Source organism: Anopheles merus, chromosome 3L (assembly GCF_017562075.2).
Source record: "Anopheles merus strain MAF chromosome 3L, AmerM5.1, whole genome shotgun sequence".
Taxonomy (NCBI): domain Eukaryota; kingdom Metazoa; phylum Arthropoda; class Insecta; order Diptera; family Culicidae; genus Anopheles; species Anopheles merus.
In genome coordinates, this window is record NC_054085.1 from 36259170 (window position 1) to 36282125 (window position 22956).

The 22956-nt window shown below is 47.3% G+C and overlaps 4 protein-coding genes and 1 pseudogene across 7 annotated transcripts; 3 read left to right on the forward strand and 2 right to left on the reverse strand.

Moving 5' to 3' along the window:
- The first annotated feature begins 911 nt into the window (after positions 1-911).
- On the forward strand, positions 912-3259 carry LOC121599962 (neuropeptide FF receptor 2-like). 3 transcript variants are annotated; one of them, XM_041928130.1, is made up of 4 exons: positions 912-1519; positions 1821-2124; positions 2189-2688; positions 2759-3259. In XM_041928130.1, the coding sequence occupies exons 2-4, from the start codon at positions 1821-1823 to the stop codon at positions 3239-3241; spliced, it is 1287 nt and encodes a 428-aa protein (XP_041784064.1). In that variant the 5' UTR covers positions 912-1519; the 3' UTR covers positions 3242-3259. The 3 variants fall into 3 exon arrangements, with proteins under 3 accessions (XP_041784064.1, XP_041784065.1, XP_041784063.1); XM_041928131.1 differs by having other exon boundaries at positions 912-1352; XM_041928129.1 differs by lacking the exon at positions 912-1519 and adding an exon at positions 1577-1743.
- A 20-nt stretch (positions 3260-3279) lies between these two features.
- LOC121599965 lies at positions 3280-6201 on the reverse strand (annotated as a pseudogene).
- Positions 6202-6624: 423 nt separating this feature from the next.
- LOC121599964 (retinol-binding protein pinta-like) lies at positions 6625-8148 on the reverse strand. Of its 2 annotated transcripts, none has more exons than XM_041928134.1 (4): positions 7973-8148; positions 7297-7820; positions 7020-7220; positions 6625-6956 (listed from the first exon to the last, which is right to left on the reverse strand). In XM_041928134.1, exons 2-4 carry the CDS (start codon positions 7768-7770, stop codon positions 6699-6701), a joined length of 933 nt encoding a protein of 310 aa, XP_041784068.1. In that variant the 5' UTR covers positions 7771-7820; positions 7973-8148; the 3' UTR covers positions 6625-6698. The 2 variants fall into 2 exon arrangements, with proteins under 2 accessions (XP_041784068.1, XP_041784067.1); XM_041928133.1 differs by having other exon boundaries at positions 7297-7794; positions 7973-8142.
- A 1804-nt stretch (positions 8149-9952) lies between these two features.
- LOC121599963 (alpha-tocopherol transfer protein-like) lies at positions 9953-11809 on the forward strand. Its single transcript, XM_041928132.1, has 4 exons — positions 9953-10230; positions 10311-10606; positions 10673-11048; positions 11236-11809. The coding sequence occupies exons 1-4, from the start codon at positions 10162-10164 to the stop codon at positions 11497-11499; spliced, it is 1005 nt and encodes a 334-aa protein (XP_041784066.1). The 5' UTR covers positions 9953-10161; the 3' UTR covers positions 11500-11809.
- A 2591-nt stretch (positions 11810-14400) lies between these two features.
- LOC121599961 (glucose-6-phosphate isomerase) lies at positions 14401-21355 on the forward strand. The gene is made up of 5 exons (XM_041928128.1): positions 14401-14512; positions 14856-15031; positions 16843-17665; positions 17746-17991; positions 20456-21355. Exons 2-5 carry the CDS (start codon positions 14901-14903, stop codon positions 20930-20932), a joined length of 1677 nt encoding a protein of 558 aa, XP_041784062.1. The 5' UTR covers positions 14401-14512; positions 14856-14900; the 3' UTR covers positions 20933-21355.
- The last annotated feature ends 1601 nt before the right edge of the window (positions 21356-22956 follow it).

The window sequence follows — 22956 nt, forward strand, 5'->3', positions numbered from 1 at the left end:
GAAATTGTTTATGGAGAGTGGGAGCCACAAATATAGCGAAAAAAAAAAGATATATCACTTAAAGTTCACTCATCGTTTTTTCCTAGCAAAAACAGATTGATATTGAATACGCTACTGTGCTTCCTACCTGCCTTACTATCAGCTCCCGTAATGCATGATGCATTGCCGGCCATATATCATCATCCTGCTCATCATCACACACCGCTAGCCATAATTCATTATGGCCGTGGAATTATTCAGTGGCTACACCTACCGTTCGATTAATGGCTACATCCACCACCACCAGATTGGAGCAGTAATCGCACCGCAATACAAATATCGGTGGTTTTGTTGCGGTATATAAGCAATTGTTTGATTTTTTTCTTATTTAACACTTTAAAATAATTTAGAGTGATTTCCATCCATTTTAATTACACATTGCAGTAGGACATATAATTTCCTCACATTATTTCAAAAAATGCTATCCTAGTACAGTAATAAATTCCAATAATTCATCAAATAATAATAATTATTAAGGACATTTGCAGGCTCCTTCGATGGAGGCGCCTGGTCATTTTTGAATGGAGGCGCCCAGTATCTGTTCTGTATCTGAATGGAGACGCATGGTGCTTGGTAGTAGTTTGCCATTTTTACTAATGAAACTATTAATTTAAACGTATTGCTTTAACCTTTTAATGACAAAAAATTCGCTCTTAATGTGGAATTGAAATTATTGCAATATATTGTATTTAAGAGGAAAGGCATGAAGTTTAATGGGCACCAAAAGTTCCCCTTAACTAACTACTTTTGTTAAATATCATCTTTCATATTAAATCCCTACCACATAATCTACATTTTGCTCATTACAAACACACAAGCCATACCCCCAAACGACCCTCTGGTTCTTGGTTGTTTATGCGACCATTTACTGCTACACCAGCACCCGACACCCGACATAGCTTGAATTGTTTATCCAAAACCAACAGGCAACACGCTCTAATACGCTTTCACCTTCGAACCCTTCGAGCGATGGGGGAGGGGAGAGAGAGAGAGCAAAATCAATTGCCCGCTTATCGGATGAGATATTGAAACACCCGCCCATCGCCCGTCTCCGTGATTGGGAATCGTGGCTGCCCATCGGTAAACGTCCCTAAAATTCCAACCCAAAGCGGGGAATGAGTCCCTGAACGAAGTGGGGCACGATAGTTATTACACTTCGATACCGATACCGAGTGGTGGTTTGCCTATCGCCCAACGGTCTGGCTATCGATAGGCCCCCGGTACGGATTCACTCTACAGACCTTCTACTAACCGAGCAACAGACGACCCACCCGGCCGACCGAACGCTCGGCTGTTACGTGCAGAAATTGAACGTGAGTGTGCATGCATTTAATGCAGTATTGCTCTTGGCAGACCGAGCTGAAGTGCAGTTCCCTGGGGTGTGGTAGGAAAATAGCACCATCTGACGCGAAGCAAAATCGATAATTGACTTTGCGGGGCACGGAGAGATTGTAAAACCCCGGTTGTTTGCTTCTCCAAAGTAAGTGCCGTGTGCCACCCAGTGCTTGATGCAGTCCATTGCGAACAGGGTCGGTTATGTGATTGAGTGGTTGCGTTTTTCCATTGAGTTTCCATTTTAAAAGTAAAAGTAGAGGAGAAAAAGCTGAAAGCTCCATCACTTAAAACCGTTCAATGTATCAGCTAATCGTGGAAGTGATCGCCAAGCTTAACGTCTTGATCAATTACACCGACGAATATCCGTCGGTAACGTCCTCGCAGTCGCATCTTCATCCTCCAACTCTAATCGTTCTCTCCCCCGTTCTCCCATTCTCCCATTCCAGATGGACTTTACCGTGTACGACTATCCGCGTGAGATTTGGCACCTTAAGCCCGGCTGGGAGGTGGCGCTGAAAACGATCACCTTCCTGCCCCTGGTACTGTTCGGTGTGCTCGGCAATGCCGTCCTGTGCTGTACACTGGTCCAGATACGTGCCCTCCGGACGCCAACGAACCTGCTCATAGCGAACCTAGCCGTCGCCGATCTGGCCACGCTCGTCATCTGTCCGCTGATGTTTATGTTTCACGATTTCTACCAAAACTACGTGCTCGGTGCGATCGGCTGCCGGATGGAGGGTTTCCTGCAAGGTGAGTGGAGGTTTAATACTTACCGCTGGAGAGCGTGAACTACTACTCAGGCTTTCTCACCCAGGTTCCCTTCTCATCACGTCCGTCCTGTGTCTGTGCGCGATCAGCTACGATCGGTTGACGGCGATCGTGTTTCCTAAGCGCTCACGCCTTACCAAGCGCGGTGCGGTTGGGTTGATCGTCGCCTGCTGGGTCGGGGGCTTTCTGCTCGCCCTGCCGCTCAGTCTGTACCGAGCGTACCGGGAGCGCCAGTGGAAGAACTATCTCGAGACGTACTGTGCGGAAAACACGACCTTTCTACCGAGCTACTGGCACGTGCTGATCGGGGCACTCGTTTGGTTTCCGCTGCTGGTAATGTTCTGCTGCTACAGCCTGATCTTCCTCAAGCTGGACCGGTACGAGCGGCGCGTACTGCGCAAGGAGCATCCGATCTCGGTGTCGTACAAGCGGAAGGTAGCGAAAACGCTGTTCATCGTGCTGATCGTGTTCGTGCTGTTGCGCATACCGTTCACGACGCTCGTGTTTGTGCGCTACAATCGCTACCTGAACGACAATCAGAATCAGGTTAGTTGAGGGTGCACCGGAGCACCGGAGCGTTTTAACAGTCTTTTTATTTGCTGCGCACTTTCAACAGATTGGCAACGACTTTCTCATCCTCTGGTACGTTTCGCACTATCTCATGTACCTAAACGCTGCCCTTAATCCGCTCATCTACGGCCTGACGAATGAAAACTTCCGCAAAGCGTTCCACAAGATAAGCCTTTCCCGCCTGCTGTGCATTCCCGCTCTGGCAAGCCGCGGTCGCTCGTCGGCTGGAAAGCACCCAAAGCACGCCCGCAATGGAAAGCGTACCATGGGGAAGCTAGATCCGGCGCTTGGCATTGCCACGATTGGAGGTCGCTTGCAGCCCCGGGCTCCCTGCGGCACGAACGACAAAATGGCCAACCTGTCCGGATGGGTACTGTGTCCAGCGGGGCACGGTGGACCCGATTCCCAGCCAACGAGCCCCTCGAAAGATACCAAAACTTCCCACCTCAAGCTTACGACGGACACGTTCGGCGGCGGTGATTCGGAAACGCCACGCAATACGACACTCGTTTCGGACGGATTTATGTGACGCACGAGGGGTTGTGTTGTCGTCAGTGTACCGGTGTGTATGTCAATAAAAAGTGCCTGTCTGTGTATTTGGTTTCTCTATAGTACAAAGCCAACAGGGGCCAAAGTCTCACTCAGTCAGTCCCGCTCAGTCCACCTCCAGCCGGCGGAAGGAACCCTCCATGCCGAACAGCGAGTCGGCCGTCTTTGCCTTCCCCACGCGCTTGCGCTCGTCCGTCCCGTACTGGTCCTCCTCGAGGAAGTACTCCCGGTAGGAGAGGATCTTCTTCTCCCAGTTGGCCGTAATGTCCTTGAGGGAATCGCCCTCCCCGCCGTACTCTTGCGGCAGCAGGCGCTTCGGGATGTGTTGGTAGAGCTTCTCCAGATTGCTACCGTGGACGTACAGCTGGAGGGATTGGAAAACGAAACCCGTTAGGAAGCTAATTAAAAGATAAAGGATTGTTATACTTACTCTCGATCGGTTCTTTTCGCTCATGAACGATTTGAACATGTTGAAGACGGTCTCGAAACCGGTCGGTGTGTTGATGTAATGGAAGCCCTTCTGGCGCAGCGGTGAACCTCCTGACTCATCATGGTCATCTTTTTCACGAACGTGGGCGTAAACTGCAGGAAGTGGGCACTGGTCACGTTGGCTAGATCGAGGATGCCGACCTGAAGAAAATGGCAGAAGAAAATTTAAACCCTTGCAAGATGGCACACAAGGACAAGAATGAGATGAAAGAGACTTCCATCGATTTGTTTGCGATTTGAAACGCTTGTACATCCACAAAGCCCTATCAGAAGACTGTTTAGAGCTTCAAAACCAATCTAAAAGACTCAATTGGCTTCAACCACGAAGGGGCTTGGGATTCAGTAGAAGGTGAAGCAAAATATTCCAGGTCATCTGACGTCCAGATGGTGTTTTCGATTAATCTGGAGCGCTCTTTGAGATAACAACGATCATTCATCCATTGTGAACTGGAATCTGTACTCTAGAGTCTAGACTGATCCGAATACATAATGATGCAAATGTTCAAGAAGACAAGAAGAGGATTAGGGTTCATGTTCAGTACCAGGACCAATATAGGTTCAGGACATGTCTCAAGGATATGATAAGAGGTTTAGAAAAATTCCATGATCGGTATGGGTTCCGTGTAAGTTCCACGAACGGGGTCAATTCAGTATTAGTTCCACGACCGATGTAGGTTCAGGATGAGTTATAGGACCGGTATGGGTTCAATATTAGCTCCAAGACCGATATGGGGCTAAGATCAATTCTGGGAAAGGTATCAGTTCAGGATCAATTCTAGGACCGATATGAGTTAGTGATATTTCAAGTCCCGTGTGGACCAAATATCAGTTCTAGGATCAAACCAGGATCTGTTCCGGGATCAGTATGGAAGCTGTATAAGTTTCAACTATAATGTGGGATTAAATATCAGTTCCAGGAATGTTATGGATACAGAATCGCTTCCTGAACTGATATGATTTCGTTATCAATTCCAAGACCGGTATTGTTCGGGATCAATCTCAAGGCCTCTATGAGTTCAGAATCAATTCCTGTCCCTGTATGAGTACGATATGAGTTCCTCAACCTTATGATATTGTATAGTCCTGAAGTTATTTTACATAGCCCTGTAGTCAGGTCCAACCAGGCCTTACCAGAGAATCTGTTGACCATAACCAGGCCAAACTAATTTGTCTCTCCATACAGGTCGTCTTATCATACGCAGTAAGCGTTGACAACAATCCATAACAACATCCGACACTTACGTCATAGAGTGAGTAACAACACAAACTCTCGCGCGCATGCGCACACACACCCTCAGTGTACACATATCCAAGTAGGCACTCCTGCATGTCTTCAACCAAGCGAACACACACACGCACACCTTACCTGTCAACCAATCTCTGTGACACGCGACCATGTATTGGAAGATAAGACTCATTCATAGCAAAAGGGTGAAAGCACACCACATTCCACACACCAACACACACTATCACAGATTGCAAAGCCCTAGAAGCTTCGAGGTGGGGGAGCGATACCGTGCCCTCAAGCTCAATGCGTGTACGTGCAGCGAGCAACCAGTTCGTCGCCTAGCGCCTGCGAGACTCACCTGACCCGCAATCACCATATTGTCGTCCTCCAGCATCAGTATGTCGTTGATCATGGTGCTCACTTTGATCACCTCCTCGATCGTGTACTGCTTCGGGTCGTACACCCCGGGCCGGATCAGCATGATGCGCGGCGCATCCGGCCCATCGGTGAGCGGCAGCGGCAAACCCACCCCCAGCCGCACAATCTCCCGAATGCGCTCCCGGTCCGGGTCACGGTTGCGCATCAGCTCCGGGATGGCCGTGCGCACACTGTAGAACATGTCGATCTTTTCCTTCGCCCGCTCGAGACTGTACTTGCAGCCGCGCAGAAACGTCACCAGGAACTGGTCGTCGATCCGGGCCCGGATGTGGGGCGTGCGGGCGAGCCATTGCCGTAGCGCGGCCAGATCCTCCTCAATCCGCTCGGGCTTTTCGTTCAGCTCGCGCTTGGCCTTTTCGTGCAGGGCGGCCGATATGGGCCGTAGATTCACCATGACGTGACAGTCGAGCGAGGGACTGCACTGCACCACGGAACGGACGGTACACTACTGACAGCAAGTGTTGCACTACGCACCGGACACTACCTGTTGAACGCGGCGGCCCGATAAGCTTATCGGTGGTAGCGCTGCGCCCTCTGTCGGTCACGCGGGTAAGCAGGGTGTACAACGGGGACGAGTCGCCGGGAGGGCACAATGTAAACGCGATTGAGCTAAAGCGAACGGATTGATCGTGAAACCGCGTGGCTTCCCTTTGTACCGGTGCACCTGCTTTATCTTATCGGTTGGTGTGGGGAAGGTCTGATAAGCCGCACGGCAATGATGATGGGGCAGATTTTGAGTTGTGCGATTTCATGCTCACCCTCTGGCCACATCGTAGTGCGATGGCTGGTGCTGGTAATGATTGGTCTGTTTTTACCCAAAGTAATCGGAATTCCCAGGCTGCAAGGTGTAAAGTTGCGTGCAATCAATTAACTCAAGGAACTGTTGGCAGTGACGAATTCTTTGAAGATGTAACCTTGAGGACGTATTCTTCAAGAACTTTGCAGAAAATCGATGTTACTTAGAAGATATCTGCTCTGCATCAGGATCTATATGTCAGAAAATTGCTCTTAGATTTTAAACACAGTTACAACACAATATACCGATTAACGATAAGATAAGGAGGAGCCTTGCGATAATAAACAACTCGTTTACTTTGACAGCTTACAAGCACTAAAGTTGTTCGAAAAATAAAGCTACTTGGATGATACATTCATTCCATAGCCTACTGATGACATCTTCAAACAAAAAAAGTCCGATCAGTCATATCTTCCCAGTTTTCCTCCCCAAAACAAAGAGAGGAGATCTTTATTGGAATTCTCAAAATCACCCCCCTAAGTTCATCTAATCAACCTCCAGCTTCCGGAACGAACCCTCCAGCCCGAACAGGCTGTCCGCGTTCTTCGGGCGGCCCGGACGCTTCTTCTCATCCGTACCGTACTGATCCTCCTCCTTGAAGTAATCCCTGTACGAGATGATCTTCTTCGCCCAGGCATCGACGATCTCCTGGATAGGGCCAGCATCACCACCGTACTCTGCCGGCAGCATGGCCTTCGGTATGTGCTCGTACAGTGAGTCCAGATTGCTACCGTGCACATACAGCTGTGGGGAAAGGAGATGGTGATTAATGCCTGCCTGAGCACTTGGTGCTAGACGACGGCTTACCCTCGATCGGTTCTTCTCGTTGAGGAAATTCTTAAACAGATTGTACACCACCTCGAAGCCGCTGGGTGTGTTGACGTAGTGGAAACCCTTCTGGCGCAGCGGCGATCCCTCCTGACTCCACATCGTAGCCTTCTTCACGAACGTGGGGCTGAACTGAAGGAAATGGGCCATGGTGCAGTTGGAGAGATCCAGAATGCCCATCTAAACGCACATACAAACGACAAATAGTTTATGCTGAAAGCTTCCAATGATGCTGATTCCCCCCCTCGAATCTTACCTGCCCCGCGACGACCAGGTTGTCATCTTCCTTCATCATAATATCAGACATCATGGTGTTGTAGCGGAACACCTCCTGGATGGTGTACTTGCTCGGATCGTACACACCCGGGCGCACCAGGATGATCCGCGGCCCGTCGGGCGTTACCGTGTTCGGCAGCGGGACGGCCACACCCATTTTGATCAGCTCCAGCAGCTTCGGCTCCTCCGGATCACGGTTGCGCATCAGCTCGGGCAGTGCCGTCCGGACCGTGTAGTACATGTCCAGCTTTTCCTTGGCCCGCTCGAGGCTGTGCTTGCAGCCGCGCAGGAACATCGTCAGAAACTGGTCATCGGTGCGGGATTTGATGTGCGGGCACTTGGCCAACCAGGCCCTCAGCGCGGCCAGATCTTCGTCGATGCGTTCCGGCTTTTCGAACAGCTCGTCCGCCGCCTTCTTTGCCAGCTGGGCCGACAGCGGTCTTAGGCTCGGCATTATCGGGCTCGATTTATTGATAAGCTGGTGGGGTTTGGGGAGGGAAAAAACTGGGTGCTTGTAAGATAATGCTGGCAATTTATTCCAATTTCTGCACTCTGTAGCTCCTCAAGGTCACTGGGGCAATCTTCAACAAGTTTGGCAACAACACATGTTGTATATGCAAATCGTTTGTCCCCCTTTTGCCGCTTGCTTATCTTACCTTGCTCTACACAACACTCTTGCACCGGACTGTCCCTTCCACACACACAAAACACCCTTGACAATGCACTCGAACGAAGAAACGCGTCCGCGTTGCGGAATGGTGGCCTCCGTACTGAGATCTTCTTCCGCGGTAAGCAGCCCGCAGCGGGCACTTGACAGATTGGCAAGCCCGCGCGGCTAGTGAACTCCAATCGCTATCGATCTCGCTAGCCCCCCCTTCCTTTTCGGGGTGCGATTAATTTATTGATCTTCGCGCTGGCCGAACCGATAAGATACCCGACCCGGCCCCAGGGCAAGCGCAACCACTTACAAGGTGCGCTTTCGGTGGGATCTTGGGTTGGGATGATAGGGCGATAGGGTGAAATAGGGTAGAAGCCTAAAAAGGCCAACCGTTGTTTTATATTTGCACGGTCATCGCAGGGACGGTTCGGGGAAGCGGGGGTTCGTTTTATTGTGCGTGGCAAAACTGGCCAAGATAGCACCGTACGAACTGGCGATGGTGGATGGAGCTTTCGCATCGGTTGCGCTACTGCTCGATAGAGGGCGCTTCCTTTGCAAAGCGTGATTTTGATTTGAATGTTGGATTTGGGCCGTTGGAAGGATTATCATTTGCAGGATAAAAACAAACTACAATAGGAGACAAATAACGTATAGAAAGGAGTAAATAAATTAAATCAATACTAAAATAAAATATTATCAATCAACTTAAGACATCTGTTGTTGTTAGTGAACAATCTTACCTTAATCGTAGTCAATTAATATTAATTGTAAACAGTTACCCTGTTTGTTCATTAATATTAGTTAGTACTGTTAGTAAGCTCATAGGTGCTCATGTTAGTAAGCTCATAGGTGCATAGCTCATGTGTTCGTAGAAGCTCTAGGGGCAAGAGAAAGAGCAGCAACAGATCTGAGCCTCTCTCACCGTAGGCATCCTAAACAGTATTCCAAGTATTCCGCTCTAGTTCCCTCCAATACATTATACAACGAACATTTCCTACCTCTGTATTTTGTATGAGTGATGTGAATTTGCTGATAGTTAGTAGTGTGCGTCGTGTCGTGTTCTGCACTACAACAGATAAGATAATGAGAGGGTGTTTTGAATAGTGACTGAAGTAACAATTAGAGCGAACTCTATAGTGCAATCAGTGCACGAATGGTAGCAAAAGTTCAAGGTCGTAAACTGACCAAAAATACATTTTTTAAACCATTTCAGCTTATTTATTCTTCATTACTTAATTTATGGTATAACGAATAATGAATATTTATGAACATCTTCCGTAGAAAGACAGCAATTATCATGATGATAGCGTAATAGCACGTCCATGTTCCTATTAATACCCACTCAGCCATCCCCTATCGCTCGAGTGATCGCACTTTCTTCAAGATGTTTGCTTTCTATTAAGTGTCTTTACCTAGTTTTCTTTCCCACAAATATTTGCCTTCCATTACGACTCCCATTCTGATGAGATAGTTTCCCTGTTTTTCCCATCACACTGTAATACATATTCATTTATTCACACTAGATCAATCGGGAAAAAACAACCCCAAAAGTGCTTCAATGAATCATACAATCCGCCCTCGGAGAGAAAAAAAAGAGAAACTAGAACAATAATTTAATCTCCCCAAAATCAAACCCCAACCCCCCCTAACCCGAATTAATGTATTAATGAACTTCCGCGAATGTGTGGCGCGTCGGTGGCGCGTCAATTTGCACCGTCAGCAAACAGAGTGCCTGGTCATGCCGGGAGACACGGGACAATAACACCAACTACAAGGCGCGCCAACATTTCGCGCACCAACGCACAGCTCCACCGGCGCTTATCTATCAACGCCACCGGAGAGAATGTCAAAAACCGGATCGCGTTCACGTTTGCGCCGGTGTCTGTGTGTGTAGTGGTGCGTTGAGATTCACTGGACCACCGACCGGTGTGTTGCATCTGACGCTCTCACCACACCACCCGAAACGTGGCCACAGTCGGACGGTTCCAGAAGCGTGCGGCGGGCTGCCTCACACCACCACTGCCAACGCTAGCTCTATCTTATCTGTGAGTTGATCAATATATCCTAAAAAAACAGTGCAGTGAACGTGTAAAGTGTATATGGCACATTGTTAGCGGGGCTGGTGCGTCAGTAGTGTGCTGAAATTTGGTGCGGTAAGCCGGTTTTTGTGAAGGTGAAGCGATCGAGATGAGCGTGAAGGTTGATTCGGTAACAAGCGAAGTGTTCTCGGCACCGGCGACAGACAGAAAGATGATCGTAAGTGTTGTGAAATCGAGGTGCTGAGTGCCTCTTCTTGTGAGTGGGTCTAATGATTCTCCGTTTTCCCACATCCAAAGCCTATCCGAACGATTCCCGAATGTCTGAAGCGAAAGGCAGCGGAGGAGTTGAACGAAAAGGAAGGCACAATTGCGGAGGAGCTGACGATGATCAAGACCTGGATGAAGCAGTCGGGCCACATCCGGGGCCGAATGGAGGATCAGTTTTTGCTCGGATTTTTGCGCTCCTGCAAGCACAGCATGGAGAAGGTGAAGATCAAGCTGGACACGTACTACACGATCCGCTCGGTCCTGCCGGAGGTGATGCGCAAACGCGATCCACTCGATCCGTTCGTGCGGAGCGTCATCAAGATGGGGTAAGTGGACCTGCCTCCCGCGGGGGGAGGGTGGAAGTACTTCGTTACTGATCTTGCTCGAAACAGTGTTACAGTGCCACTGCCCAAAACGGTACACCCGGACGATCCGAAAATCATTCTCATCCGGGGTTATGCGTTCGATGGCGATGTCTGTGACTTCCCGGACATACTGAAGGTGTTTACGATGATTGGTGATTTGCTGCTGCGGGATGACGATCAGATGATGATCTGCGGGCAGGCTGCCATCATCGATCTGGGGCACTCTTCCAGCAGCCATCTGTTCAACTTTAACCTTTCGTTCCTGCGCAAGGCATCGATTCTGAACCAGCAGGCGTCACCGCTCCGACAGAAGGGTTTCCACTTTATCAACACGCCGAAAAGCTTCGATCTGGTGCTGAACATCTTCAAAGGGCTGATGACGGAGAAGAATCGCAAACGAACGGTAAGTTCCCACCAATTCCTTCTGGATGCATCCACGCCATGTGCGTAAAAGGCAATCAAGCGTGCAAGATAAGCGCTGGGAAACGGGCCACAAAAAAGTCCCCGCGTGATATCGACCGAACATGGGGTGGTCACACGCACACACGTAGAGGGTTGATAAGTAGTAACCGGTTTGTTGTTTTCCCCAGATCGTATCGCACGGTTCCAGCCTGGAGTCACTGCACAAGTACTTCCCACCGTCCGTACTTCCGGCTGAGCTGGGTGGAGAGTTGGGTCCCGTCCAGCAGTACGTGGATGAGTGGGAGCAAAAGCTGATCGACAATCGGGCGTACCTGATCGAGGAGGAAGGGCTCGGCGTTGATGAAGGAAAGCGCCGAACGACGAACCCGCTGGCCGAGGAGAAGGATCTGTTCGGGACGGCTGGAACGTTCCGAAAGCTGGAGATTGATTGAGCTGGTTGACTGGATGCCTTTGCGTGGGTATATCAGGCACGCTGTCCCGAAGCCAGAAGGCACTGGGAGTGTTGTGAATCAGACCTTGGAGTGTCTATGTGTCTCTCATGGAGCATTGTTGAAGCTTTTCATGCAATTGGTGACACGCGTGAGACGCTTTAAACCAATTCCAGTGGTTGCTATGATGCACCACACTGTGAAGCAACCATGGAAAAGCTTTTATGATTAAGTTGTATGTAAAAAAGTCTGTAGATAAGAGCATTTTAGTGAATGTGTGAAAGTTAGGTTAGTTATAATTTTATTTGTTTAATAAAACAACATAAAAATTTATTAAATGCATCCATAATTAAAAAAGGGAAACTCAATGAGATATCTACTAGAAGTGTTCATGCCCATTCAACATGTGCAACACCATAAAAAGGTGTGAAAAAAAGCAGGCGCTCTTATCAGCAATCATTATTGGGCCATCGAACGAATTATCTCGTCTGGGCTACCTTTTCTTTTTATTTTCGGACCACTACAATCATTATCAGGCCCCCTTGTCTTACCCTTGTCGTGGCTTTATTGGTCGGCAATTTGGTGTCGATTTAATTTCGTCCCATCGTGGGATAATCAATCGTCAATATTGAAGGAATTATCTAGATGAGGAGACGAGCCTATGCTCGTACCATGTGTATGTGAACCATTTGTTAGGAATTAATTTTTGAAATATAGAGTAATTCGGAATGTATACGTTCTAACAAAATCGCACTTACCTACATCAACATGTAGTAGTTCTCTCTCTCCCAATTGAACCACATGCTATTGATTGCTACTGCAGACGAATAAATCAATTTGAAGCAAAAAGAAAGCAGACCCCCCCAAACAAAGCGCAATGCTTAATCTCGCTAACTCCACATTAACCTTACGCTAATCCCGTTAAATACCTACAAAAGCGCCAAATTGCAATCGATACGATACTAGAACGAACTAGTACTACATTTTCCGTGCCCGTGGCTTGTGTGCGATAAATCGTCTGCGGTGTCTAGAGTCTAGAGAGAACACCTCCCGGGTCCGTTAGACCGCCTGATGGATGGGAAACAAAGTTTCACCCGCTGTCGCTGGACCCCACGAGCCCCACGAGCGAATATTATTACGCGTCCTAATCGTTACTAGAACCAATTTCCGTGCGACAATTGTCGACGTGGTTCGTGTGGCTGACTTCCGGTCGAGCGGGAGAATGGCGGTTTTGGTGGTAGTACTTGGACGGCACACCAAACACCGATCCATTAACCGTGAGAAACCGTGCCTGGAACGACGTTGAACCCTGTTTCGCTGTTTGCAGAATTTATGGTACGCAATCGAATGGGTACGCAAGAAGGTCAATTGATGGTGTTTGGCCACGGGCAGGAAAAGCTGCGTGAAATGGTATTGCCAACCTCAGACGAGAGAGAGAGCGCGGTCCGGTGGGTATTACGCGTACCGGACCTTAGCGTACCTTTCGTGAACAGAGCTCATATCAATTGTGGCCTCCCTAACCACCAATCAGTTGTGTGATTGTGTGGTCCGAATCAAGACGCATAAATTAGCCGGATGTATGTAGCCCGAAAAAAAGGGGAAAGAGCAAAAAAAAACAAAAAACAAAAAAGCAAAACCTCCAACGTGCCACTTCACGCCATTTTACCATTTCGGCGGTAAATCGCGGACGTAAAGTAATTAATAAAACGGCCCAATCTCGGGGGTCTGGGTAAGCAGTTGGAAGCACACAAGCACTACCTTGATGAACTGGATTAAAGGATTAACATCTCGAGCTTGTGGTGCTAAAGTTTCGAAATGAGAATGAGCTGTGCCCTTTTGTCGGTGCTAATGACTTTCGAGACGTTTTAAGTTGTTGAGCTGAAGCTTGACTTCGTTATCGTGCGACAGCCACAGTGCTACGGTGCTATCGGACGGCCAATTTACGAACTCCGATTCCTCCCCCCAGGTCCTCGGCTTGGGAGTCCCAAAAGGGTTTTGGTTGTGAACATTGCTCAGCCTAACTGTGGCCGGGCATGCAAATTTCGTGTGCCTGGGCAGATAATGTTCCTAGCACCTTATTTCTTTCGATGCTTTCCCTTTCCTGAGAAACAAATTACGTGCAAAACACGGAACGGACCATCGCATCGGATGATCGTTCTAATCGTTTACTCGTTTTCACTCTACTAATCCAGACAAGTTGAATGATTTTACGACGAAAGTCTTGGTGCTTTGCAAGAAAGATAAAATGATGTGAAGATGTTTTGTATTTTCTTTACAATTGACAAGGCTTCCATAGTTAGAAATGTGCTTTTAACGTAAATTTATATGATCTGAACATATGAACAAATTGAAAATTTTGCTACTCTTCCATTTAATATATTAGAAATTAAAAAATATAAGGCTAAAAAAAGTATTAACAAACAATAAAGAAGCCCTATTTGCTTAAAACAAAACAGTCCACGTGGCCGAACAGAGAAATTGGTTAATTTAGTTCATTATTTTGCCGCCCTTTTATATTTTGACCTTTTCGACACATGACAGTTACCCACTGTTTGCTCACAGTTTGTTCTGCTGTCATTCTCGCGCTCGCTCTCTATCTCTCTCTCTCTCGCGTTTGTTTACAGTGGAATCGTACCACAATAAACATTTTGGTTGACTCTTGTTTCGTAAATTTATAACAAAATGGGAAATAAATAAAATCAATGGCAATAAAATATCAAACACAACCATAATTGTGCAAAGTTGAGAACAAAACATTCCTTATTTCCAAAGATAAACAACATCCAACCTCCCGCGACTCTACTGTACGAGCGAGAGAACAACCAAAACACCCCATTGTCACTCGATGATACTTTCAAGCCGGATTGAAATCCTGCCCGCTTTCGGTACAAAACCACGCATCCACGCATGTACGTGCGGCGTGACGCGATCCAAACTCAAGCCGGCTTCGGGAGTACGAGAGCGAATGTTTTTCATTTGACATTGAGCCCGCAACGCCGAACGAAGAAGCAAGAAGGTGAGTGTTTCTGTGGCGATCACGAACGCACGAATCCAGCCAGCGCCGTTTGCAACACACACGGAGGTCTCTCCATTGGCTGCCCCTTTGCGTGCGAGGTCAGAACGGTGTCCTTTGCGAGCCCTGTGGTCAGACAAACCGTGACCGTTGAGCCCTCCGGTAGTACAGTGCGAACCGAATACTTGTTCTTCTGTCCGCCGCGCGCGCGAGCGTTCCTTCTTCGAAAGCTAGCTCTTTTTCCCCGGCTAGTTCGGTGTTATCAGCAACTAATTAGCAGTTTGTGCATTTTTACCCCCCTCCTCGTGTTCCCCGTGTGTGTGTGTGCCTGTGTGTTTACTTTTAGTGGTGTTCAACTTCATTCCCGTGGAAAGTGAAAGGTGCAGCGAAAATGTCGGGCCGAGTGCTACTGTCGAAAGATTCGGTGTACCAGCAGATCAAGGAGTATTACAACGCGAACGGTGCCTCGATTAACATCAAGAAGCTGTTCGACGAGGATGATATCCGTTTCGATAAGTTCCAGTAAGTTCGTTTGTGATTTTACACCTTTTCTTCCACTATCGTACTAATACACAAACATACACAGAGCGAACGAAACAGTCCGCACGATGATGGCGGTTCTTTGCGATCATGTCGGGCCACGCTTGACCTCCGCGATCTCTAACGAAACGGCGGTCAATCGACGCAAGCCGGAGGCCCCCCCATAATGTCGACCGAAACCGAATAGCAAGAAGCAGTGCCTGGTTGGGGTGAAAGGAAACGGGCTGCGGTGGCGTTTTGCACCGAACCAAACACCCCTAGAGCGGACAATTTGTTACAATCTGTTGCTCTTCTTGGTTCCACAGTTTTGTTTCAAATTGCACACCTCCTTACATTTGATGTAATTCGGTGCTTATGTTACGTCGCGGGCCGGCTGCAAGATTATGAACGGAACATGACGTAAGGATAATGAGTTCGCCATTTCCTTTTCCACGGAAGGTGCAACGAGAATGGGGGGGCTCGTTTGAAGTGTTTCGGCCCATTTCGGCAACCTTTTCCTGTGAAGCAAAGATAGGAATTTTTGCAACGTCGCGAAGTGAGTTCAATTGTTATCAGTGATGCAGATTCTTTTGAAGAGGTTTTGTTTTTGATTACTTTTAGAATCTTTTTCAATCATCGAATTTTGCCAATTTCAGCCGGTAATTTAATTTATAGCTTTTTTTCTGATGCAATTTTATTCGTTTGTTTGCGTTTGTACAAGTTCTGTTTCTGCGGGCTGAGATAGACTTTTCATTTGTTTGCTAATATTTGCGCAACATTTATGCAAAATCAAGTTAGATTTCCGTCACAATATGAATTTTTAACCTGCCTAAATCAACTGAAATGAGCAAAGCGATAAAATCTAATGCGATCGGCAAATCCAATAGGGTTCAGGGGTCGGCAATCTGTTCAAATAAAGGGCCGGAATTGATGTTTAGAACATTCACCACCAAAATTGTGCAACTTTTGTATTCAGCTAAAAGTAAGAAATTAGCCAGGTTTACCCACTACAGTGTACATATACTCTGAACGTTCTATTGTTTTGCATTTAAAAACTTCCCGGTAAAATGGTCCCAAGAGCCAAAGAGATTTAGCTCAAATGGCTGGACTTTTCGACCCCTGGGATAGAGTAGTTTTGCTAATTTTGTAATTTACGAATACGCTCATACCTTAGAATAGCAGGAGTTTTTAACTAGAATATAAGAATATAAGAGTTCTTATTACAGATTATAATGTCAAACTTTATAGAAATTCTATTGCAATTTTGTGTCAGCATGAGTTGATTCAAAATGTAAAAAATCATATTTATTATTAGAAACCCCTTCATCACGTCTGTTTTTAACCGGTTTTTGAAACACTTTTATTAACTCTATGCGCAATAGCCAAGACATAGGTTCAATACTTTTCCTCAATCAATCGAATTGTTATCGTAGTATTTAGGTCAATGTTTGAGCGATTCAGTTGTTTCAGATGTTTTTCGTCTTGGGTTGTTTGAACCATTTTAGAGACAGAAGATCGATATTATTCGCTCTTGCTCTTGCCTCTCGTTTGCCATTACCTAACCTTTGCAAAAGGTACAATGCCGTTTTAAAAAACCCCATTATAAACAGAGCGGCTTAACGTAAAGTGAAGGGAGGGTGGGTTTATACGAGAGCGACTGAACTTGTTTGCCACGCAGCACGTGACATAACACGATGTGGAGGGCACGTTCACCCCGCTCCGGTACAACAAACACACGGGGGGGTGCTCCAATAAATGAATCGAGATGTAATTTATACCTTCATTTCTCTCGTCACACTTACCCCCTCTCACAGCTTGAAGCTAACGACCCCGGCCGATGGTGACATCCTGCTCGACTACTCGAAGAACCGCGTGACGGACGATGCGTGGAATCTGCTGCTCGAGCTGGCGGAATCGCGCGATGTCGTCAAGATGCGCAACGACATGTTCAACGGTGAGCGCATCAACGTGACGGAGAACCGGGCCGTGCTGCACGTGGCACTGCGCAACCGGTCGAACAAACCGATCCTGGTCGACGGGAAGGACGTGATGCCGGAGGTGAATGCGGTGCTGGCGCACATGAAGGAGTTCACCGAGCAGATCCACAACGGGGTGTGGCGCGGCTACACGAACAAGAAGATCAGCGATGTGGTGAACATTGGCATCGGTGGGTCCGATCTGGGGCCGCTCATGGTGACGGAAGCGCTGAAACCGTACAACCAGGGCATCCGGTCGCACTTTGTCTCGAACGTGGACGGTACGCACATTGCGGAGACGCTCAAGAAGCTCGACCCGGAGACGACGCTGTTCATCATTGCGTCGAAAACGTTCACCACGCAGGAAACGATCACGAACGCGACCGCGGCCAAGCGCTGGTTCCTGGAGCGCTGCTCGGAGAAGGAGCAGGTGGCGAAGCACTTCGTCGCGCTGTCCACCAACAAGGAGAAGGTGGCCGCGTTCGGCATCGACACCAAGAACATGTTCGAGTTCTGGGACTGGGTCGGTGGACGCTACTCGCTCTGGTCCGCCATCGGGCTGTCGATTTCGCTCGCGATCGGGTTCGACAACTTCGAGAAGCTGCTCGAGGGTGCCCACTACATGGACAATCACTTCATGACGGCACCGCTGAATGAGAATGTACGTAAACGGCTGTGGGAGAGGGAGAAGAGCGTGTAACTTATGGCTTATTCTTTTTTAAATCACCCAAATCAATTTAGGCTCCAGTCATCTTGGCGCTGATGGGCATCTGGTACTCCAACTTTTACGGTGCCGAAACGCACGCACTGCTGCCGTACGATCAGTATATGCATCGCTTTGCCGCCTATTTCCAGCAGGGCGATATGGAGAGCAACGGCAAGGGTGTCACGAAGGCGGGCGAAACCGTTGACTTTGCCACCGGGCCGATCGTTTGGGGCGAACCGGGCACTAACGGTCAGCATGCGTTCTATCAGCTGATTCATCAGGTAAGTTTCTGTCAGCTTCTGAAGTGCTCTTTTCCACTTCAACTGGACGCTCTTTATCTTTTTCCGCAAACGATTGCGAGCGCTTTCGTGCACTACAAATAATTGAATTGATAAGTGCATCACGTGTTATCGCCCTCCTATGGGATGTGTTGCACACATCGAATAACACCACCAAGCACAATAGCAAATGTAGGTTTTCCTGTAATCGTTTCCGGGGTTGTTTTAGCATCAGAAATCCCATCCACGAACGATGATTGATGAGTGGGTTGGCAGTTACACGATACGAAATTTGTTTTAATGAGTGAAATTCATCACCCTCTTAATTCGCCTTTGTGGATACGTGCTGTCGTCAGATCGAAATCTGTTCGTCCGCCAGACGGTCAAAAGGATAATGAAACAATTCCCAGAAAAACAGCCCACACATTCTTGTAGCAAGTATGTAAACGACCCGCCATTAAGAACGAACTCTCAAATTGAGTCCTAACCATTAACGGTTCGTTCGTCTGTTCGGCCGGCCGCAACAGAAGTAAAACGCAACAGATTACTCCACTTTCAGCCTTAGAAAAAGAGCTCTCCCCCGCGTTACGGTGTGAACTTATATTTTTCAGTGCTAATTTTCTCAACCTTTTCCAACCGCTGCGCTGTGCGCGTAATTTATCGTTTCCTTCCTTCCGGTGACGAAGCGAAGATTGCTTTCCATCTAGCGGCATGTTGTTAGTCGCGTGCTGTGATAAGCTGCTCGAATCTACCGCTGCAATTAGGTTTGTTTGACGTGTCCCCGCGTCGATGGGGAAAGCATGATACGGGGTTTTATGTGACGATTTGCAGGGTAGGATTTGAGGGCAACCCGTGATGAAAGTCAGCTTGATAGTAGCTCGATCTTTATTAATCAGGGTCGTGTTGTAAAAATGACCCTATCATGGGTGGAAAAAAATTGGGGCACAAAATTCAAGCGAAAGAACATGTTCCCAACCGAGCACACAAATCAACCCATTTTTATTATGATAAAGTGTCATTATTATCACGCACTTAAGTAATATTGACACGCTCCACAGGGGTGCTATTAACGAAAAGCATGTAAGTGTCCTGTGTTCCGTGTGATTTTAGCCAAAATATTGTAGTCATCAATAATAAATGCTTCAGAATATATTATTCAAGTCGTGAGAATTGTGAAAAAGCAATTGAAAATGAACGCAAATCAGAATTCATTACCAAATCAGACTACTAAATTTACTTATACATACATATCAGGACATCCAATCACCTCAATCTGAAGGTCTATCACGCAGCCACTAAGACTTGTTAGAATGTTTGGGACTGTGTGATAAAGTCTCCATTTTATGACGTGCCTAGTACAAGCTTTCTTCTGGAACTGCTTCTAATCAAACCGACACAACAGGAAATTATACATTTCCTTAAAAAATAGCACCCAAGATTAAACTCATTGGATTACAAATCTGTTCTTGACCGGACTTTGACGATCATTCTTGTACCGCTTACACAAGGAAAAACAATTCCCGTACCGAATGTAGGCCAAGGATTTCAGGATTCAGGGTTTCTTAGGGTCTTTTCTGAACCCTAATTACGCCCGATGTAATAATTTAACATATAAATGTACCCAATGGTGGTAAGATACCCTTCAGAACGAAACAAATCTTAAAATGCACATTAGCTTCTTCCAGTAGGACACAACTCCATGTTCCATGTGCCCGGGATGGAGTACGCTAAAATGTACTTAAAGTGTGTTTGAAGGATTTAAAAGGATTGTGCTCATTTGCTGCAAAGAGGAATACTTCTCCTTCTTGCCTAGACGCTGGTGATTCGACACGTATTACTAAGAGCCGCAACACATGCCACCGGGCAATTACAGAGTTCCACACTCGGCACTTTGAGCGACGAGGAGGAGGAAAAAATGCGACGCAAAAGAGTAACTCAAACACTAAAATGTCCCAGCTCGCTCACTGTAACTTTAACAGCATCGATTGCCCACCACCGATATGAGGTAACTCCCCTAAAGTCCCTCGATACACTGGAAGAGGGAATGGGGTAGTAAAATGCCTGGCGCCTTGTGGGATGAGGATTGAATTATCCCGACCCCGGTGTGATTTGAATACCGGACGATTGGTCGTACCGATATAAAGCTCAGACCGCATGACCTTAAAGCCCGTAGAAGGGGAACCACACACCCGAACAAACGGTTCTCGTTGATGGCCTCCCGATATCGCGCGATGGTGTTTATGTTTATGGTAATTTTCTGCGAAATTGATCGCTCTGTACACACGTTCACAAACACCTTTCCTTCGCTACTAATGTCCGAATCGGTCACTGGCTATTAAATCGTGTTTCGCCCATTACCCACCAACGGGCCATTGACCGCGCCGCACTCCGTCGATGGATCAATATCACTCTTTGAACTCCTTTTCTCGCAATAATTTCACTTTCCGCATTGCTTTCCTTCCCACAGGGCACTCGACTCATTCCGTGCGATTTCATCGCCCCGGTGCAAACGCACAACCCGGTCGAGGACGGCGCTATGCACACGATCCTGCTCGCCAACTATCTCGCCCAGACGGAGGCACTCATGATGGGCAAGACGGCCGCCACGGCACAGGCCGAGCTGGAGAAGGCGGGACTGGCGGGCGAGGCGCTCGAGAAGCTGCTCCCGCACAAGGTGTTCACCGGCAACCGGCCAACGAACTCGATCCTGGTGAAGAAGGTGACACCGTTCGTGCTCGGCGCACTGATCGCGATGTACGAGCACAAGATCTTCACGCAGGGCGTCATCTGGGACGTGAACTCGTTCGACCAGTGGGGCGTCGAGCTCGGCAAGCAGCTGGCGAAGGCGATCGAGGTCGATCTGGCCGACCCGAACCAAACCACTACGCACGATTCGTCTACCAACGGGCTGATTAACTTTATCAAGATCAACCAGGAGAAGTAGAGAGCTGAAGGAGGAGGACAGATCGAAGGGGTGTGTGATTATTTATTTAAAATGTTGAAAAATGTGGTTAAAAAACCATAACTCATACTTATGTATGTAGGCACCACACTTACTCTCTCTTTCTCGGTAGCTACACATTTGGATGTTATCTACACCCACACAAGGAAAATGGTAAAAATCTCGTACACACACACTCAACTCAATTGAGATAAAGAGTAATTTGCTTGCAGAGATATAGATCGCGTGTAGTCCCGCTCGTATCACACCAGAATCATTAAAAACGGTGCAATATTATTAAACTATTTCTCGTAGCTTCTCGTAACTGTGTGTGTGTTTGTGGCCACATACACACACATACTAATATGCATGAGTTGTCAGGCTCAAATGTTATCCAATAAAGCTGTAACAGTGTTAAAGTCGTAACTTCAAAAAAAACGAACCAAAATTTCATTCCGAAATTCGTTAGATTTAATCGCGCCGCACAAAACGGGCGCCGCACTGGCGCGGGGTAAGTAACCTTTTCACCTGTTAACTGATTATGCTAAAATCTGTATCGCGCGCTTACTTTCCCGTCCCGGCTCTGTACTGCTTGCCAAGGTAAGGTACACAAGAAATTAGTGGGAAATTTATGATTCTACTCCATCTTTCCCCCCTCGGCATCCAGCCGCATGGCACAAATGTATGGAATTGGGACACCAAGAAGCCGTTGGGCCTCGGTTACAATGTTACCAAATGGACTTCCTCCTTACTTGTTTCGATCCTCGGATAACGTCCCCCCCCCTCCCCCTTCTAGCCGACCGATAGTCACACAACTTGATGCTGACAGTGATGGATGGGGCGATGGAATCCTCCGAGCGGGAGAAAGCGGGCGAAAGCACCGCTGAATGTTTTTTTTTTGCCCTTTTATTACTAACTTTGGTCATATTTGGTCACTACTACTTTCCAACGCAAAAGTCGCAACACAAATCCGTATGGGTATGTATGTGTGTGTGTGTTTATGTTGGTTTGCTTTTTATTATTGGGTAATTCTTGTTTTTCTTTTACACAATCCAAAAAAAACAAATTGAGCGCAGTTTTGTGTGGATTTTTCGGTATGATTTTACAGTACACGCGTTGGGGGTGGGTTGGGGAGGATTATCAAAATGGCGCGCCCACCAACCTCATTATTATCTTTTTGCTTATTTTATACATTTCTTCATTTTCACACCACTCGCTACTTGCCCACATACACGCGCGCGCATGTGTCTCATATATGATTTATAATCACACTTTTCCTCTGTAGTTTTTTGTTGGTTTCCTTTGTCACTTTTCTGTAAGCAAACTAGCACGTGTGTAAGAAGGGAGAAGGATGGCGTTCGCTGGTGTTTTACTGTAAGGATACTGCTTCTTTTTGGCATTCATGCACGCGTGTGATTTTTGAGGGGGGACGATGGTGTTAAGGTCATTTAGCAGCACCTTTTCTTTGAAGCGGTTTTTATTGATTTTTGTCATCGAAAAAGCTGTGTCTTAGTGCTCTCTCGCTCCTCTGTACATCATGTCCAATCATAAAGTGCAATTCAGACATTTTAAAAACACACAGCGTTTGCAGTAGCATTAGCAGAGGCATCCTGTTTTGGGATCGTTCGGTTCTAGATACAGGGTGGAAGTGACTGTTTGATTTGGGAAAACTGTATTACTATCCTTACACACTCCATCCAGCACCACAAATGTATTGCTTTCTTTAACACCTTAAATGCCACTTCTTTCCGTCGATCTGTTTCTCTGCCTGCTTCATCCGCGAAAGGACATTTATCGCGTGAACCCGATGCCTCTTTCGCTTACTTCTTTAAACCCTAAAAATCGTGCTCTAAGAACTTTGACTTTTAATAGCTCTAAAGAGATAAACCAAGAGCGGCAAGGGGGATTCACTCGTTTGAAAGGCGCATATTTTACGATTTGTTCACTAAAAGAGAACGCACACACACATCCTTACATCTTCCCCGAAACACTAGCGAAAGAGATGCGAATTGATTGAAATGGCTAAT